We start from the raw sequence: 16,713 nt of genomic DNA, 5'->3' as shown, positions 1-16,713 counted from the left end.
GTAATAATTTCATACTTTTGAGATGCTATTATTTCTTTATGGATGTTAATGAGCATCAGATTTAATCAAACGAATCTGATTGAAAATGTCGGTTTTTACAGTGAACATTATCCATGAAGAATGGTGCTGGAAAAACCGATCGTTTGAGCTGGAGGTTGTGGATCACGATTTGACTGGGATAGAGTTTAGACAGACAGGTTACATGCTCCGATGCTCACTCTCTCATGCAATCACATTGGTAAGAGAAACATAATGCAATGGAGGGTCGTTGTTGGGAAAAGCCTGTATACCTGCTTCACAATGAAACTGCTGTTAATTTTAGCAATCATGCGCATTCCATCTTTCTAATTATTGTCATTGTAAAATGCGTCCTACTCATCCTGAGTACCAGTGGCAGCTTTTAGATCGTGCACATTCTTGGTTATATGTTGTGGTTTCAAATGCAATTAGGAATGGGCAATAAATGCTAGTCTTATGCGTGATTCTCAAAGCTTATAAATAAAAAAAAAATAGCAGTTGTATTTATTTCTCTTTTTAAGCTCGCCTTAGAATTGCAGAATGGTTACTATGCTGAAGAGGGCATTTGACCCTTTGTGTCCATGCTAGCCCTCTGCAACGGCAGTTGTTTGCTACAAATTTCCTGTTGTTTTTTTATCTATAGCCACAGTTTTTGAAAGTCCTGATTGACCCCGCCTCCTCCATAGCTGCAGCCAGTGCATTTCAGATTCGAACTCCACACACTGCAAAAGAGGTTTTCCTTATATGGCCATTACTTTTTTTGACAGTCGCCTTATATCAGTATCCCATGGTTCTCGATTTTTCAAATGTACAAACAAAATAGGAATAGGAGTAAGCAACACAGTCCTAATGGGGACAGTTGCTCCCTGTCTACTCTTGCCCAGTGACCTCAAGATTTTGAACATCTTTATCAGATCTCCTCTTCATCGTTTCTTTTCCAAGGTTACTAATCTTAGTTTCTCCAATCTGTCCATGTGGCTGAAGTTCCTCATCTCTGAAACCATTTTTTGTGAATCATTTTTGCACCTTTTCTAATACCTTCCATTCTCCCGAAAGTCTATTGCCCAGAGTTGGAGGCAGTCTTCCAGTTGAACCTGCACCAGTGTCTTGTACAGGCTTGATAAAGTCCTTGTTTTTGCACTCTGTGGCCCTCTTTATAATGCTCAGGATCCTGTGTGCTCTATTACCATCTTCAATGACTCATCCATAAATACAACCTCTACTCCTGCGCCTATTTTAAAATAGTATCAAAGAACAAAGAAAATTACAGCACAGGAACAGGCCCTTTGGCCCTCCAAGCCTGCTGACGCTATCGTGCCTGCCTCTACCACCTCTGCTGGCAATGCTTTTCAGGCACCCACCACCCTCTGGTTAAAGAACTTTCCACACACATTCCCTTAAACTGTTCCCCTCTCACCTTCAACTCGTGACCCCTAGTAATTGGGTCCCCCACTCTTCGAAAAGCTTCTTGCTATCCACCCTGTCTATACCGCTCATGATTTTGTAGACATCAATCAGATCTCCCCACAAACACCACCTTTCTATTGAAAATAATCCTAATGTACTCAACCTTTCTTCATACCTGGCACCCTCCATACTAGGCAATATCTTTGTGAACCACCTCTGCACTCTATCCAATGCATTCACATCGTTTTGGTAATGTGGCAACCAGAACTGTATGCAATATTCCAAATGTGGCCGAACCAAAGTCTTGTGCAACTGTAACGTGACCTGTCCACTCTTGTACTCAATGCCGCAACCGATAAAAGAAAGTATGCCGTATGCCTTCTCGACCCTTCTACTGACCTTCAGGGTACAATCGACCTGAACACCCAGATCTCTCTGTACATCAACTTTCCCCAGGGCCTTCCCATTTACTGTATAGTTCGCTCTTGAATTGGATCTTCCAAAATGCATCACCTTGCAGTTGCCTGGATTGAACTCTGTCTGCATTTCTCTGCCCATCTCTCCAATCTATATATATTCTGCTGCATTCTCTGACAGTCCCCTTCACTATCTCCACAAATCTCAGTGTCATCTGCAAACATGCTAATCAGACTACCTATACCTCCCTCCAGATCATTTATGTATATCACAAATAACAGTGCTCTCAAACTGGATCCCTGTAGAGCACCACTGGTCACAGTTCTCCATTTTGAGAAAATCCTTTCAACTATTATTCTCTGTCTCCTGCTGCCCAGCCAGTTCTCTATGCATCTTGCCAGTACACCCTGGACCCCATGTGACTTCACTTTCTCCATCAGCCTATCCTGGGGAACCTTTTCAAACGCCTTACTGAAGTCTATGTAGATGACATCTACAGCCCTTCCCTCATCAATCAACTTTGTCACTTCCTCAAAGAATTCTATTAAGTTGGTATGACATGACCTTCCCTGCACAAAACCATGTTGCTTATCACTGATAAGTCCATTTTCTTCTAAATGTAAATCGATCCTATCCCTCAATATCTTCTCCAAAAGCCTCCCTAACACTGACATCAGGCTCACTGGTCTATAATTATCTGGATTACCCCTGCTACCTTTCTTAAACAAGAGGACAACACTAGCAATTCTCCAGCCCTCCGGACCTCACCCATGTTCAAGGATGCTGCAAGGATATCTGTTAAGGCCCCAGCTATTTCCTCTCTTGCTTCCCTCCGCAACCTGGGATAGATCCCATCCAGACCTGGGGACTTGTCCACCTGAATGCCTTTTAGAATACCAAGTTAAAAATCTCACAACACCAGGTTATAGTCCAACAAGCTTATTTGTTAAGTGGTTGCAGAGTATAAGATTGTATGACACAGAATTTATAGCAACTGTTTACAGTGTGATGCAACTGAATTATATATTGAAAAAGACCTGGATTGTTTGTTAAATGTCTCCTCTTTTAGAATGACCGTGTTGCTTTCAGTTCTTTCATATATAAATCACAGAACTTTTTTTTAAAGTTACATTCTCAAGTGAACTTCAACAATAGGTGCCATGTCAGCTCAGATAATGCGTAAAACCTAACACTTCCTCCCTCTTTGTGCTGACTTGATCTAGTGACCAAACATTTATCCCTGACCTCAACATCCGTCATGCCCCTCTCCTTGGTGAATAGTACTCATTAAGAATCTGACCCATTTTCTCTGACTCCACGCATCACTTTCCTCCTTTGTCCTTGAGTGCCCAACCCTTTCTCTAGTTACCCCCTTGCTCTTTATGTACGAGTGAAAGGCTTTGGGATTTTCCTTCACCCTATTGGCTAAAGATATTTCATGACCCCTTTTAGCCCTCTTTAGTCCTTGTTTCAGATTGGTTCTACTTTCCCAACATTCTTCCAAAGCTTCGTCTGTTTTCAGTCGCCTAGACGTTGTGTATGCTTCCTTTTTCCTCTTAGCTTGGCTATCCTGCATTTTGTATCTCTCTTGTCTTTCCTATCAAACATTAATCGCTTCACACTTCTTTGCTTGAATTCCATCTGCCAGTTGTTTACCCATTCTGCCTGGTTATTTGTGTTCTTTTGAAATCTTCCGCGATCCTGCGCAGAGTTCGCAATGATTCCAAATGTTGTGTTAATCTGCAAATTGTGAAATAGCACCCTGTACTGCAATGTCTAGGTCATTGATTGTGTTAAAAAAGTAAGGGTCTTAATGCTGATCCCTGGGGAATCCCTTCATTTACTCTTGACCAGTTTAAAAAGAAATTAACCATGAGACATGAGAGCAGAAATTGGCCATTCAGCCCCTTGAGTCTGCTCTGCCATTCAAGATCATGTCTGATCTGATAATCCTCAATTTCACTTTCTTGCCTTTTCTCCTTAAACCTTCATTCCCTTACTGATTAAAAATCAGTCTTTTTCAACCTTGACTTAATGACCCAGCCGCTCCAGCCCTCTGTGGTAAAGATTTTTATGGATTCACTACCGTCTGAGAGAAGAAGTTCCTTTCCATCTCTGTCTTAAAAGTGTGACCCCTTATTCCAAGATTACGTCCTCTGTTTGTATGACGAGAGGACACATTTTTGAGATGTGAGATAAAAAGATATGAGATAAAATTTTTACACAGAAGGTGGTTCGCGTTCAGAATGAACTTCCAGAGGAAGTGTTGGATGTGGGTGCAATTATAATGTTCAAAATGCACTTGGATACATGAATTGGAAAGGTCTGGAGGGATATAGGCCAGGGACAGGCAGGTGGGGCTAGTTTAGTTTGGGATTATATTTGGCAGTGGGTCTGAAGGGTCTATTTCCATGACCTATGACTCTACGATTCTCCCAGAAAATAGAGCGTCCTTTCTGCACCTACCTGTTAGGTACACCAAGAATGTGTGTGTTTCAGTGAGGTTGCTGCTCGTTCTTCTACATTCCAATGATTACAAGTCTTATCTACTCAATCTGTCCTCATAAGACAGTCTCTCTGTACATGATATCAGCCCAGTATCATAGCACATGAAACAGTCCAGCACAGGAACAGGCCTTCTCTGTTCTGCTTCCAACTTTTCACCACTGTCTGATTCCTGTCACTTTGTATCAAATCTACCACTATCCCTTTTAATTCCGTGAATGCAAACTTTGAAAAAAATCCAATTATGTGGCACTTTGTTAAAAGCTTTTTGGAAGTCTCTGCAGACTGCATTATCTACTCTACCCTCATCAACATTTTTATGGCAATATTAAAATTAAGTTCATGTGGCCTTTTTTTAAACTGAGTGTGTTTTTGTCAAAGTGTCAAATTAATTTTTTCCTGGATTATATTCTCTAATTTGGTGAACCATTTTAGAAAATAAAGCAGGAAACACTGTAAGGGCATACACGCACACACATCTAGTTTCAAGCATTTTGTAAGTCATTCTGTTTCTTTTCTCATGAGTCTCTGTTCAATTCCTTTTTTTTAAGTACTCATTTGCATTATCCTTTGAGGAAGGTTTTTACAAAGCTGCTTCAGTTCCTTTGCAAATAAACTGTTTTTGGTCTAATTACAAATTTCTCGAATAGAACCTCAAATGTTTTGTTTTAGACAAGCTGATTAAAAGCAGACTTTGTTTATGTTTTAATACCTCTATGATAATTTATTACTTATGAAATGTTCCTTCGTATCCCATTAAAATGTATTAATTTGAAAGAATAGCAAAGCAATGCAAGGTGTTTCATAAACCTGTAGTGTATACATTTGATGGCAGTCATTGAGAGTATGTCTGATTTAAGTAGGTGAGAATGTCACTTCTGAGGCACTGTATTAGATTGATTTGCCTTTGCTACAACGTGAGTATATTAGAAGTAATACATCATATTGTCATCACTCATATGTTTGAAAATGCTGTTCATTCTATCGCTATTCAGGAATTTTACCAGGATGGAAGTTGCCCAGAAAATGTCGGTGTATACAACCTCACAAAAGGCGTGAATAGATTTTGCCTTTCTAAACCAGGTACAAAATCTGAGTGAAGTTTACTTTATTTGTTTAGTTCTTGGCTCCGCAACTCCTTAATGCTGCGCATTGCCCAAAGTTTGCACTGAGGTTGTTATAACAAAATGACCATTGATATTGTGTGCTTGATATTGAAAAATAATCCAAGGCACTTCACAGAGGAAGGAGACCTTTGAAGGGTCATTAGGAAGGGTTAGCTAACGAGATGGATGGAAGTAGTGTAGAAGGTAAGGGATTCTAATTAGATAATGTGGCCAAAGCAAATACAAGCTGACCACCAATCTTGGGGCAGAGCAAGTGGAAATACAGGAGGCCAATGCACTGGATAGTTATTTAAAACAAAAATAGATCAGAGAGTGTGTCAATTGAGGCTATGGCACTTAACATATATTAGGACATAGTTCTCAGAATATTGGATGATTGGAGTTTGAGGTAAATATTGGAAAGAGAGCATGAAATAAAATAGAGTCCAGCAGAAATGAAGGAATTGTGAAGGGTTTCAGCATCAATGGAAGTAAGGTGAATGTGATAATTGACAGTATTGCATAAATATGTTGGCAGTGGATGCTGGGTTTACAGGCACAAAGTTAATTGAATATAAAATAGTCCAGTCATAAATGAATAGTGAGGCATTTGATTGGGCTGCAAATAACCTTAGTTTTCCCTGTGTTCAACTGGAGAATTTTAAGTTCCTTCACAGTTGTTCAGATGTGATTATGGAAGTGAATCGCGATAACTTGCAGCACAAAAACCTCGGGATCTAAACACAATAAATTAGCAATCGGTTTAGATTGCTGAATTGAACGTAACACCAAAAGTTCGATAAAAATGGAGGCTAATGTATGTGGCCTAGATTTTTGAAGAGCAAAGTGTAGAGAAGAGAGCTCAGAATGATTTTCTGGAAATCCCCAGAGCTGGCCATTTCAGATAAGATCAGCCATCCTGAGGAATTATAATAATAATCAGTTTAAGATTGACAGACAGTTTTGTGGTGTGCTACATACACAGTCTTTCACTCTTTGCAAAGAAGGAATATGGGCCCAGATTATGTCTATTTTAACTCAACAAAGTAGGTGACTCATTGGTTAATTGCTCAGGGCATTGGTCAGACCAATCAGAATCAAACTGCCTCGTGTGAAATCTAACCAATACCTGACAGTTAACTGTCAATCATCATTAATTGCTATATTCTCTATGGCAGCACCTCTGCCAATCTCAATTCACTCGTCAACTAATCCTCTCAAACAACATAAATGCTGTTTTTTCCCTTTTTGGGAATTCTTGCCAATTGTCCTGATAAATTCAAGATGAAAATCTTCAACAAAACTTCTTTTTCAGCAATGCTAAAGAAACAATTGTTGGAAAATTACTTGTGTTAGAACAGATAAGTGAGGAACCACACATGGTGTTTGGAGAAGACGAGTACACATTACCCAGTACAGTTACTTATAAAAGTCATTCTTGGAAACAGGTTAAAATCTGAGTGTTATACAAGACTCAGCTCATGATATGGAAATTTTTAGCATTGTTTAATTCAATAATCCTAATCTCATCTTCATTTATGAAAGCAAAATGCTAGCAATTGCTTGATCTTATTAAAATCGGATGCTTTTATGTTTGAATAATGGGCTATGAACCTTTCTCCTCTTCCCATTTTTTTTGCATATACTTTGTTCTGAGCAGGCACTTTTCATATTCGCAGCCTATTGATCATGCTGCAGATTTGTTCAGCTCTGTGCATACATTTTCCACTGATTGTCAAGCATGCATCCTTCCTAAAGAGGAGAAGGCAAGCAGATCAAATCACTCAATGTGCTTGCTAAAAATCAAAATTTTCCTGCCTTTTATCCCCTGTTTTTCAATTTTGCAAGGCTCAAAAATATGATTTTCAACATAACAGAAGAGGTTATCTGTTTCAACTGACATGATTCAATTTAAGTGTACGTTTTTGTGCCTTTTATTAGTGTTTCTATTTGTGAGCCACAACTGGTCCAAACCAGAGGCTTTGGAGTTTATTGTTTTCACACTGTCACTCAATCAGCTGAAGGAAGTTACAGAACAGTACAGCACAGACCAAGCCCTTCAGCCCACAATGTTGTGCCCCCGTTGATCCTCATGTATGCACCCTCAAATTTCTGTGATCATATGCATTTCCAGCAGTCTCTTAAATGACCTTGCTTCCACAACTGCTGCTGGCAACGCATTCCATGCTCTCACAACTCTCTGTGTAAAGAACCTGCCTCTGACATCCCCTCTATACTTTCCTCCAACCAGCTTAAAACTATGACCCCTCGTGTTAGCCATTTCTGCCCTGGGAAATAGTCTCTGGCTATTGACTCTATCTATGCCTGTCATTGTCTTGTATACCTCAATTAGGCCCCCTCTCCTCCTCCTTTTCTCCAATGAAAAAAGTCCGAGCTCAGTCAACCTCTCTTCATAAGATAAGCCCTCCAGTCCAGGCAGAATCCTGGTAAACCTCCTCTGAACCCTCTCCAAAGCATCCACATCTTTCCTATAATAGGGCGACCAGAACTGGACACAGTATTCCAAGTGCGGTCTAACCAAAGTTTTATAGAACTGCAACCAGATCTCACGACTCTTAAACTCAATCCCCCCTGTTAATGAAAGCCAAAACCACCATATGCTTTCTTAACAACCCTGTCCACTTGGGTGGCCATTTTAAGGGATCTATGTACCTGCACACCAAGATCTCTCTGTTCCTCCACACTGCCAAGAATCCTATCCTTAATCCTGTACTCAGCTTTCAAATTCGACCTTCCAAAATGCATCATCTCGCATTTATCCAGGTTGAACTCCATCTGCCACCTCTCAGCCCATCTCTGCATCCTGTCAACGTCCCGCTGCAGCCTACAACAGTCCTCTATACTGTCAACGACACCTCCAATCTTTGTGTCGTCTGAAAACTTGCTGACCCATCCTTCAATCCCCTCATCCAAGTCATTAATAGAAATCACAAATAGTAGAGGCCCAAGGACAGAGCCCTGTGGAACACCACTCACCACTGACTTCCAGGCAGAATATTTTCCTTCTACTAACACTCGCTGTCTTCTGTTGGCCAGCCAATTCTGTATCCAGACAGCTATGTTCCCCTGTATCCCATTCCTCCTGACCTTCTGAATGAGCCTACCATGGGGAGCTTTATCAAATGCCTTGCTGAAGTCCATATACTTCACTTCCACAGCTCGACCCTCATCAACTTTTCTAGTCACATCCTCAAAGAACTCGATAAGGTTTGTGAGGCGTAACCTGCCCCTCACAAAGCCATGTTGACTGCATTTAATCAAGCCATGCTCTTCCAGATGGTCATAAATCCTATTCCTCAGAATCCTTTCTAACACCTCGCAGCCGACAGACGTGAGACTTGCTGGTCTGTAATTGCCGGGGATTTCCCTATTTCCTTTCTTGAAGAGAGGAATTACATTTGCCTCTCTCCAGTCCTCAGGTACGACTCCAGTGGAGAGCGAGGATGCAAAGATCTTCGCAAGTGGCGAAGCAATTGCATTTCTCGTTTCCCAAAGCAGCCGAGGACAAATCTGGTCCGGGCCTGGCGACTTGTCAATCTTAATGTTTGACAAAATTTTCAGCAAATCAGCTTCCTCTATCTCTATCCATTCCAGCATGCACACCTGCTCTTCAAAGATTTCATTCACTACAAAGTTCGTTTCTTTCGTAAAGACAGAAGCAAAAAACTCATTTAGGGCTTCCCCAGTCTCCACATACAAGTTCCCTTTGCTATCCCTGATCGGCCCTAATCTTTCTTTGTCCATTCTCTTATCCCTCACATAAGTGTAAAATGCCTTTGTGTTCTCCCTAATCCGTTCTGCCAAGCCTTTCTCGTGCCCCCTCCTGGCTCTCCTCAGACGATTTTTGAGCTCCTTCTTCGCCTGCCTGTAATCCTCTAGAGCTGAGCTTGACCCTAGCTTCCTCCACCTTATGTAAGCTACCTTTTTCCTTTTGACGAGAAGCTCCACCGCTCTCGTCATCCAAAGTTCCTTTATCTTACCCCTTCTTTCCTGTCTCAGAGGGACATATTTATTCATCACTCGCAACAACTGTTCCTTAAACAGTCTCTACATGTCTATAGTGCCTTTACCATGGAACAATTGCTCCCAATCCATGCTTCCTAACTCATGTCTAATCGCATTATAGTTTCCTCTTCCCCAATTAAATATCCTCCCATTTTGCCTAATCCTTTCCTTCTCCATAGCTATGTAGAATGTGAGGCAGTTGTGGTCACTATCACCAAAATGCTCTCCCACCACAAGATCTGATACCTGCCCCGGCTCGTTCCGAGCACCAAGTCTAGAACGGCCTCTCCCCTCGCGGCCTGTCAATGTACTGAGTTAGGAAACCCTCCTGAACACACCTTACAAAAACAGCTCCATTCAAATCTTCTGCTCGAAGGAGGTTCCAATCAATATTGGGAAAGTTAAAGTCACCTATTACAACAACCCTACGTCCACACTTTTCCAAAATCTGCCGACCTATGCTTTCTTCCATCTCCCTGCTGCTATTGGGGGGCCTGTAGCAAACTCCTAACGAGGTGACTGCTCCCTTGCTGTTCTTAATTTCCCCCATACTGACTCGGTAGGCAGATCTTCCTCGACAATGGAAGCTTCTGTAGCTGTGATACCCTCTCTGATTAGTAGTGCCACACCCTCTCCTCTTTTTCCACCCTCCCTCTTCTTTTTAAATGCTCTAAACCCTGGAACATCCAGCAACCATTCCTGCCCCTGAGAAACCCACGTCTCTGTTATGGCCACAACATCATAGCACCAGGTACTGATCCATGCTCTAAGTTCGTCACTTTTATTCCTGACACTCCTTGCGTTAAAGCAAACACACTTTAACTGATCCCTTGGTTCCTTCCCAGGAAAATCCTTCCCACTAGCTGGTCTACCTCTTGCTATTGCCTCATCTGCATCAACTCTCACCTCCGGTATAGAGCTCAGGTTCCCACCCCTCTGCCATATTAGTTTAAACCCTCTCTAACTACTCGAGCACACCTTCCACCCACGACATTGGTCCCCTTCCAGTTCAGATGCAACCCATCCTTCTTGTACAGGTCCCACCTTCCCCAGAAGGCATCCCAATTATCTACATATCTGAAGCCCTCCCTCCTACACCAGCTGCGCAGCCACGTGTTAAGCTGCGCCTGCTCCCTGTTCCTCGCCTCGCTATCTCGTGGCACCGGTAGTAAACTCGAGAACACTACTCTGTTCGTCCTGCTCTGCAGCTTCCATCCTAACTCCCTGAAATCACTTTTTATATCCTCGATCCTTTTCCTGGTTATATCATTATTGCCAATATGTAACACGATTTCTGGCTGTTCGCCCTCCTCTTTTAGAACCTTATACACCCGATCAGAGACGTCCCGGACCCTGGCACCAGGGAGGCAACATACCTTCCGGGAATCCCGATCCTGACCACAAAATCTCCTGTCGAGTCCCCTACCATGAGTACTTTTCTATTCTGCCCCCTTTCCTTCTTTGCCACAGTGTCAGGCTCAGTTCCAGAGAACTGACTGCTATGGCTTTCCTCTGGTAGGTCATTCCCCCCCCCAGCAGTATCCAAAACGGTACACTTATTGCTGAGGGGAATGTCCACAGGGGATCTCTGTGCTGACTGACTCCCCTTTCCTCCCCCTAACTGTAACCCATCTATCCTTGTCCTGAGCCTTAGGAGTGACCAACTCCTGGTAACTCCTCTCAATTACCCCCTCAGCCTCCCGAATGATCCGCAGTTCATCCAGCTCCAGTTCCAATTCCCTAACACGGTTTTCAAGGAGCTGGAGTTGGGTGCACTTCCCGCAGACGTAGCCAGCGGAGACATGTGACATGTCTCCCACCTGCCACATTCTGCAGGAGGAGCAAGCAACTGCCCTAGCATCCATACCCGACTTATCTGAACACCCACTCAGTACTAAAGTAGAAAGCTTAGTTCAAGTTGCTATAAAATTGATAACAAACTTATATTCAATAGAGGAAGTTTAGAATGAACCTTACCTTATTAACTAGGTTAGAGGAGGAGGGCAGGTGGGAGACGCTACAGTTGTAGAGTCTCGGGTTTAGCCGCCTTGCTGATATATATGGTCGCTGCTTTCCTTCCTGGCTGTCCCTCTGGTCCTCGTCAGGGAAAACACCGCTGTCCGCTACCGGTAAGTAATTTTAAAAATGATTTCACCTGTAATGTATTTACAGTTTGCGCACAGGAAAATTACATAACCTGTAACGAGACTGGTTGTGCTGTTTGAGGGATAATCTCAGCGCTGCAGTGGGAGAGGTCCCTGCTCTCTTTGAATAAGGTTGTGGGTATATTTTATGGCCACCCGTTAGGGCTGACTTTAGGCTGCAATGTCCAACATTGCAGTACTCTCAACTGCACTGAAGTTTGGAAACTTTGATCCAAACTTTCCAAAACAAAAACATGTGACATGCTTAGTTTAATTCCTGAGAGAGACACTATTTGCAAGAGCAAACTAGAGGAACGTGATTACGTTTCTGTACTTTTTGTTTGATGCTGTTCTCCTCTCGTTCACACTTGTAGAAAAGCTGAAAAATGTGGAATTTCTATTTCCTTAAGAAATGTATGCATTACAGGTTATTAGATATGCAAATTTGTTTTATAATGAGCCAACAGACCCCAATTTATTCACCAGTTTTTCAAGAAGCTCTCATCCATACCTGTTTGCTGTCTTCCTAATTTTGCCAAATGCCAGAATTTCGTCCCTTCCTGGAATAGAAATATTCAGCTCCCCGGTCAAAACTTGCCAACACTCCCAAATGCTAGCTAAAATGTTTATCACCTTTTCATGGAAAGATGAAAAAATAGCGGGGTTTTTGTAGTGGGTGGTTTTAACTTCCCCAATATTAACTGGGACTTCCTTAGTGCTAGAACCTTAGATGGGGCAGAATTTGTTAGGTGCATCCAGGAGGGTTTCTTGAAGCAATATGTAGATAACAAGGGAAGGTACCATACTAGACCTTGTATTGAGGAATGAGTCTGACAAGGGATCAAAGTTTCATTGGGGGAGCATTTTGGAAACAGTGATCGTAATTCCACAAGTTTTAAGACAGTTATGGGTAAGATTGGTCCTTGGGTGAAAGTGCTAAATTGGGGGAAGGCTAATTGTAACAGTATTAGGCATGAACTGGTGAAAATATTTTGGAGACAGCTGTCTGAGGCTCGTTCTATGTATGCTATGTGTGAATCTTTTAAAGAACAGTTGATTAGAGTTCAGGACCAGTGTATTCCTGTGAGGATGTAAGAAAAGGATGGTGAGATTTAGGAACCCTGATGCCAAGACATACTGGAAATATAGTCAAAAAGAAAATCGAAGCGTGAGTGAGGTTTAGGAAACCAAAATCAGGCAAGATCCTTGAGAAATATAAAGGAAGGAGGAAAGAACTTAAACAGGAAATTAGGAGGCTTATAGGAGGCCATGAAATGCCTTTGGCAAGTAGGATTAAGGGGAATCCCATGGTATTTTATGTGAGTGTTAGGAGCAAAAGGATAGCTAGGGAAAGGGTAGGTCCACTCAAGAACAAAGGAGGGAATTTATGCAGAGTCAGCGGAAGTGAGTGAGGTCCTTAATGAGTACTTCACATCAGTATTCGCCAAGAGAAGGACATGGTGGATGGTATGATTAAGTGGTAAACCCCTTCTGCACCCTCTCCAAATCAGCCACAAGGCATATGGCATGCTCACCTTCATCGGTCAGGCATTGAGTATAAAAGTTGGCAAGTCATGGTGCAGTTTTATAAAACTTTAGTTAGGCCATGTTTGGAATATTGTGTGTAATTTGGTCACTACACTATAAGAAGAATGTGGCTGCTTTTGAGAGGGTACTGAAGAGGTTTACCAGGATGTTGCCTGGATTGGAGTGTATTCACCATAAGGAGAGGTTGGACAAACTTAGTGTTTCACTAGAGCTTTGGAGGCTATTGCACAACCTGAATCAAGTTAATAAAGTTGTGAGGGTCATGGATAGGGTGGGTGTTGGGAGTCTTTTTCCGAGGGTAACAATGTCAAATACTAGGGGGCATGGGTTTAAGATGAGAGGAGGAAGTTTAAAAGAGATGTGCAAGGCAAATGTTTTTATATAAAGGGTGATAGGTGCCTGGAATGCGCTGCCAGGGGAGGTGGTGGAGGCAGATATGATAGCAGTATTTAAGAGACTTTTGGAAGGATACATGAACAGGCAGAGAATAGAGGGATATGCACCGTGTGCAATTGATGGGATTAGTTTAGAATGGCATTGTGGTCAGTGCATACATGGTGTGCTGTGTTGTACTGGACTGTGTTCTATCAGACCACAAGATGTAGGAGCCGAAGTTGGCCATTCAGCCCATCGAGTCTGCTTTGCCATTCGGTGAGATCATGGCAGATCTGATAATTCTCAACTCCACTTTCCTGCCTTTTCCACATATCCTTGATTCCCTTGACTGATTAAAAATCTGTTATCTTAGCCTTGTATATGCTTTACAACTGACAATTTACAGCTCTAGAACCATAGAATCCCTACAGTGTGGAAACAGGCCTTTCAGCCCAACAAGTTCATACCAACCCTCCGAAGAGTAACCCACTCATAATTATTCCCCTACCCTATTACTCTACATTTATCCCTGACTAATGCACCTAACCAACACATCCCTGAAAACTATGGACAATTTAGCATAGAGGAAACCAGAGCACCTGGAGGAAACCCACACAGACACGGGGAGAATGTGCAAACTGTACACAGGTAGTCGCCTAAGGCTGGAATCGAACCCAGGTCCTTGGTGCTGTGAGGCCGCAGTATTAACCACTGAGCCACTGTGCCACTCACTTGGTAAAGAATTCCTCAGGTCACTACCATCTGAGAGAAGAAATTCCTTCCCATCTCTGTATTAAATGTGCAGTCCCTTATTCTGAGAGTACGACTTCTGAGCTTAATCTCCTAATCTGTATCTCCCAGAAGGGATACAGCTTTTCTATGCCTACCCTGTCAAGTTATCTAAGATTCTTGCATGTTTACTCATTGAGTTCCAGATTGGAGATCTGGTAAAATCAGAAGTGATAAACCATCAGCCTTGATAACATGTTAGATATCATACAGATTGATATTGCTACTGCTACAAAATAGTTTGTTTGAAAATGCTGTGAGAATTGGAAGAATTTCTGATTTAAAAGAACATTGTTTCTTCCATCAGGTGTCTATAAAGTGACTCCTCGTTCCTGCCATCAGTTTGAACATGAGCATTACATCTATGATACGTAAGCATTTAAGCCCTTTTCTTTCTTGTGCAAAATCACTATGTTAATGAGCTTTTGCATTAGATCTCATGAATGTCATTCTGTTTGTTTGTTAGAGCGGCCCCTACCATTCTAACCTTAACAGCAATTCGACATCGTGCATTAGGTGCTATAGTGACAGACAAGTTGATGGATGTAACAGTTACTATCAGGTAAGAGTGCCCAAATACAAGTGTAGTCAAACTATGTGATGCCATTACTCTTACCTTAAAAAAATGATATTGAGAAAAATAATAAGATATTTTAGCTTGAGTTCTGAAGAAGAATCCTGTTGGACTTGAAGCATTCTCTGTTTCTTCTCTGCTGATGCTGCCAGACCTGAGATTGTCCAGCATTTGCCACTTTTATTTCAGAATTCCAGTATCTGCAATACTTTACTTTTATTTAATGGATATTTTAGTGTGATGTCCATATTTTTGTCCTTCTGTTGCAGCTAAATATGTAATGGTCCCTGTTTCATCTGTCTTTTTCATATCTGGCTCATTTTTGTGTGTACTCTTGATCTCTAAACCTGCTGAAACTGTACGTAAACACTGAATAGTTAAATAAATTAAATTTTAGAGGAGAAGTGTGTAGTCAGTACAGTAGCTGAAAAGTCGGAGGAGTAGACATGTGCCTTTTAGTATACATTTGGCATTTTGACATTTTTGCACTGTTGTTAGAGTAGAGAATTTACATTGCTGCTGGGTCAAAATTTAAACAGCATTGTGTCAGCATCTTCATCACAAGGACTATGTTGGTTTAAGAAGAAGGCTGAGATCTACCATCTCAAGGAGACCTTGGGGTGGGCAGCAAATGCAAATTAATCAAGAAGCAATTAATAGAACCAGTTGTGAATTGTAAATGAGTGGCAAAAAAGGGTGTTTTGAGTCCAGTGACACTCAGAATCATTCTGAAGGAAAGGTCACTCGACTTGAAATGCTAACTCTGTTTTCTGTCCACTGATGCTGTTCGAGTTTCTTCAGCAATATCTGTTTCTGATTGTTTCAGATCTCCAGCTTCTGCAGTTTTCATTGTCTGAATTGTATATATATTATGCAAGCTTTATCAGTGAAATATCAGAAATATAAAGTTTTGCTAAGAAATGAATTGCTAAAGCTTTTTTTTAAAAATGTATGTTTTTGGGAATTAAAAACAAAAGATGCTAGGAAAACAAAGCCAGTTAATTGGGGTCAGTAAAGAGGAAAGACAAGTTGTGTGTTAACGATTAAGATACGTTTAGGATTATATCTGTTGTCAGTGTGATGACTAACTTTATTATGCAAGAGTTAACAGTCAAATATCATATTAAAAAGAGTTTGCTATGACAAAAGGTGCTTGGTATAATATTGGGGAGCTAACCTTGGCAAGCTTTGAAGGTTTTGCTGTAGTGTTATAAATGTTGCAGGCCCATGGTTTTATAGCATTCCAGTGCAAGCCCATCAAGCCAACTTTGTGCCTTGTTGGAAACGATAAACCTTTGTGCTGTTTCCACTGTGGAGAGAATTGCTGATGGAAAATGTTATGATTTCCACTGCTCATATGTGAACTGTGATATCCTATTAAACCAGGTGAAGGGCTGCCAGGACTTGTACTCTGCACAAAGCTTTGGCTTGGCAGGAAATCTCACATTTAGTTTCATGTGGGATATTTTTAACAGATTACAGACTGCGTTGCATTATTAGAATTGGAAATTAGCATTTCAGATATGCACAGGCAGATCAGTATTACATTTGGGTTTGTGGCTGCTCCCATTACATATTGATTAGTTCAATTTTTCTTTTTGATAAAAGGGATAGTTAAGTTAACCCATGCCTTACTAAAAAGATCTAAGATGAGTCCTATCCCTAAGATCAACATTGTGTCGGGTTCATTACAGCAGCAAGTATGGGTGAAGAGGGCTGACTTCATCTTGAATTGTGATGCTCCTCATTGTTCAAATGTTGGCAAGTTAATTCTAACTAGGAGCATCCCTGAAAAACAGAGAAT

General features: G+C 41.5%; 1 protein-coding gene across 1 annotated transcript in view; it reads left to right on the top strand.

Annotated features, from left to right (window-relative positions):
* nomo (nodal modulator) overlaps positions 1–16,713 on the top strand; it is a 96,250-nt gene that overhangs the window by 32,472 nt on the left and 47,065 nt on the right. The window contains exons 15-18 of the mRNA XM_087997592.1: positions 102–238; positions 5,343–5,430; positions 14,643–14,706; positions 14,802–14,897. Coding sequence (XP_087853718.1) covers positions 102–238; positions 5,343–5,430; positions 14,643–14,706; positions 14,802–14,897 — 385 coding nt within the window. The remainder of the gene's footprint in view (positions 1–101; positions 239–5,342; positions 5,431–14,642; positions 14,707–14,801; positions 14,898–16,713) is intronic.

Source organism: Chiloscyllium plagiosum, unplaced genomic scaffold (assembly GCF_037043375.1).
Source record: "Chiloscyllium plagiosum isolate Xiang-an unplaced genomic scaffold, Cpla_swu_hap1 HiC_scaffold_20, whole genome shotgun sequence".
Lineage (NCBI taxonomy): Eukaryota > Metazoa > Chordata > Chondrichthyes > Orectolobiformes > Hemiscylliidae > Chiloscyllium > Chiloscyllium plagiosum.
This window is presented reverse-complemented; position numbering and strand designations above follow the sequence as displayed.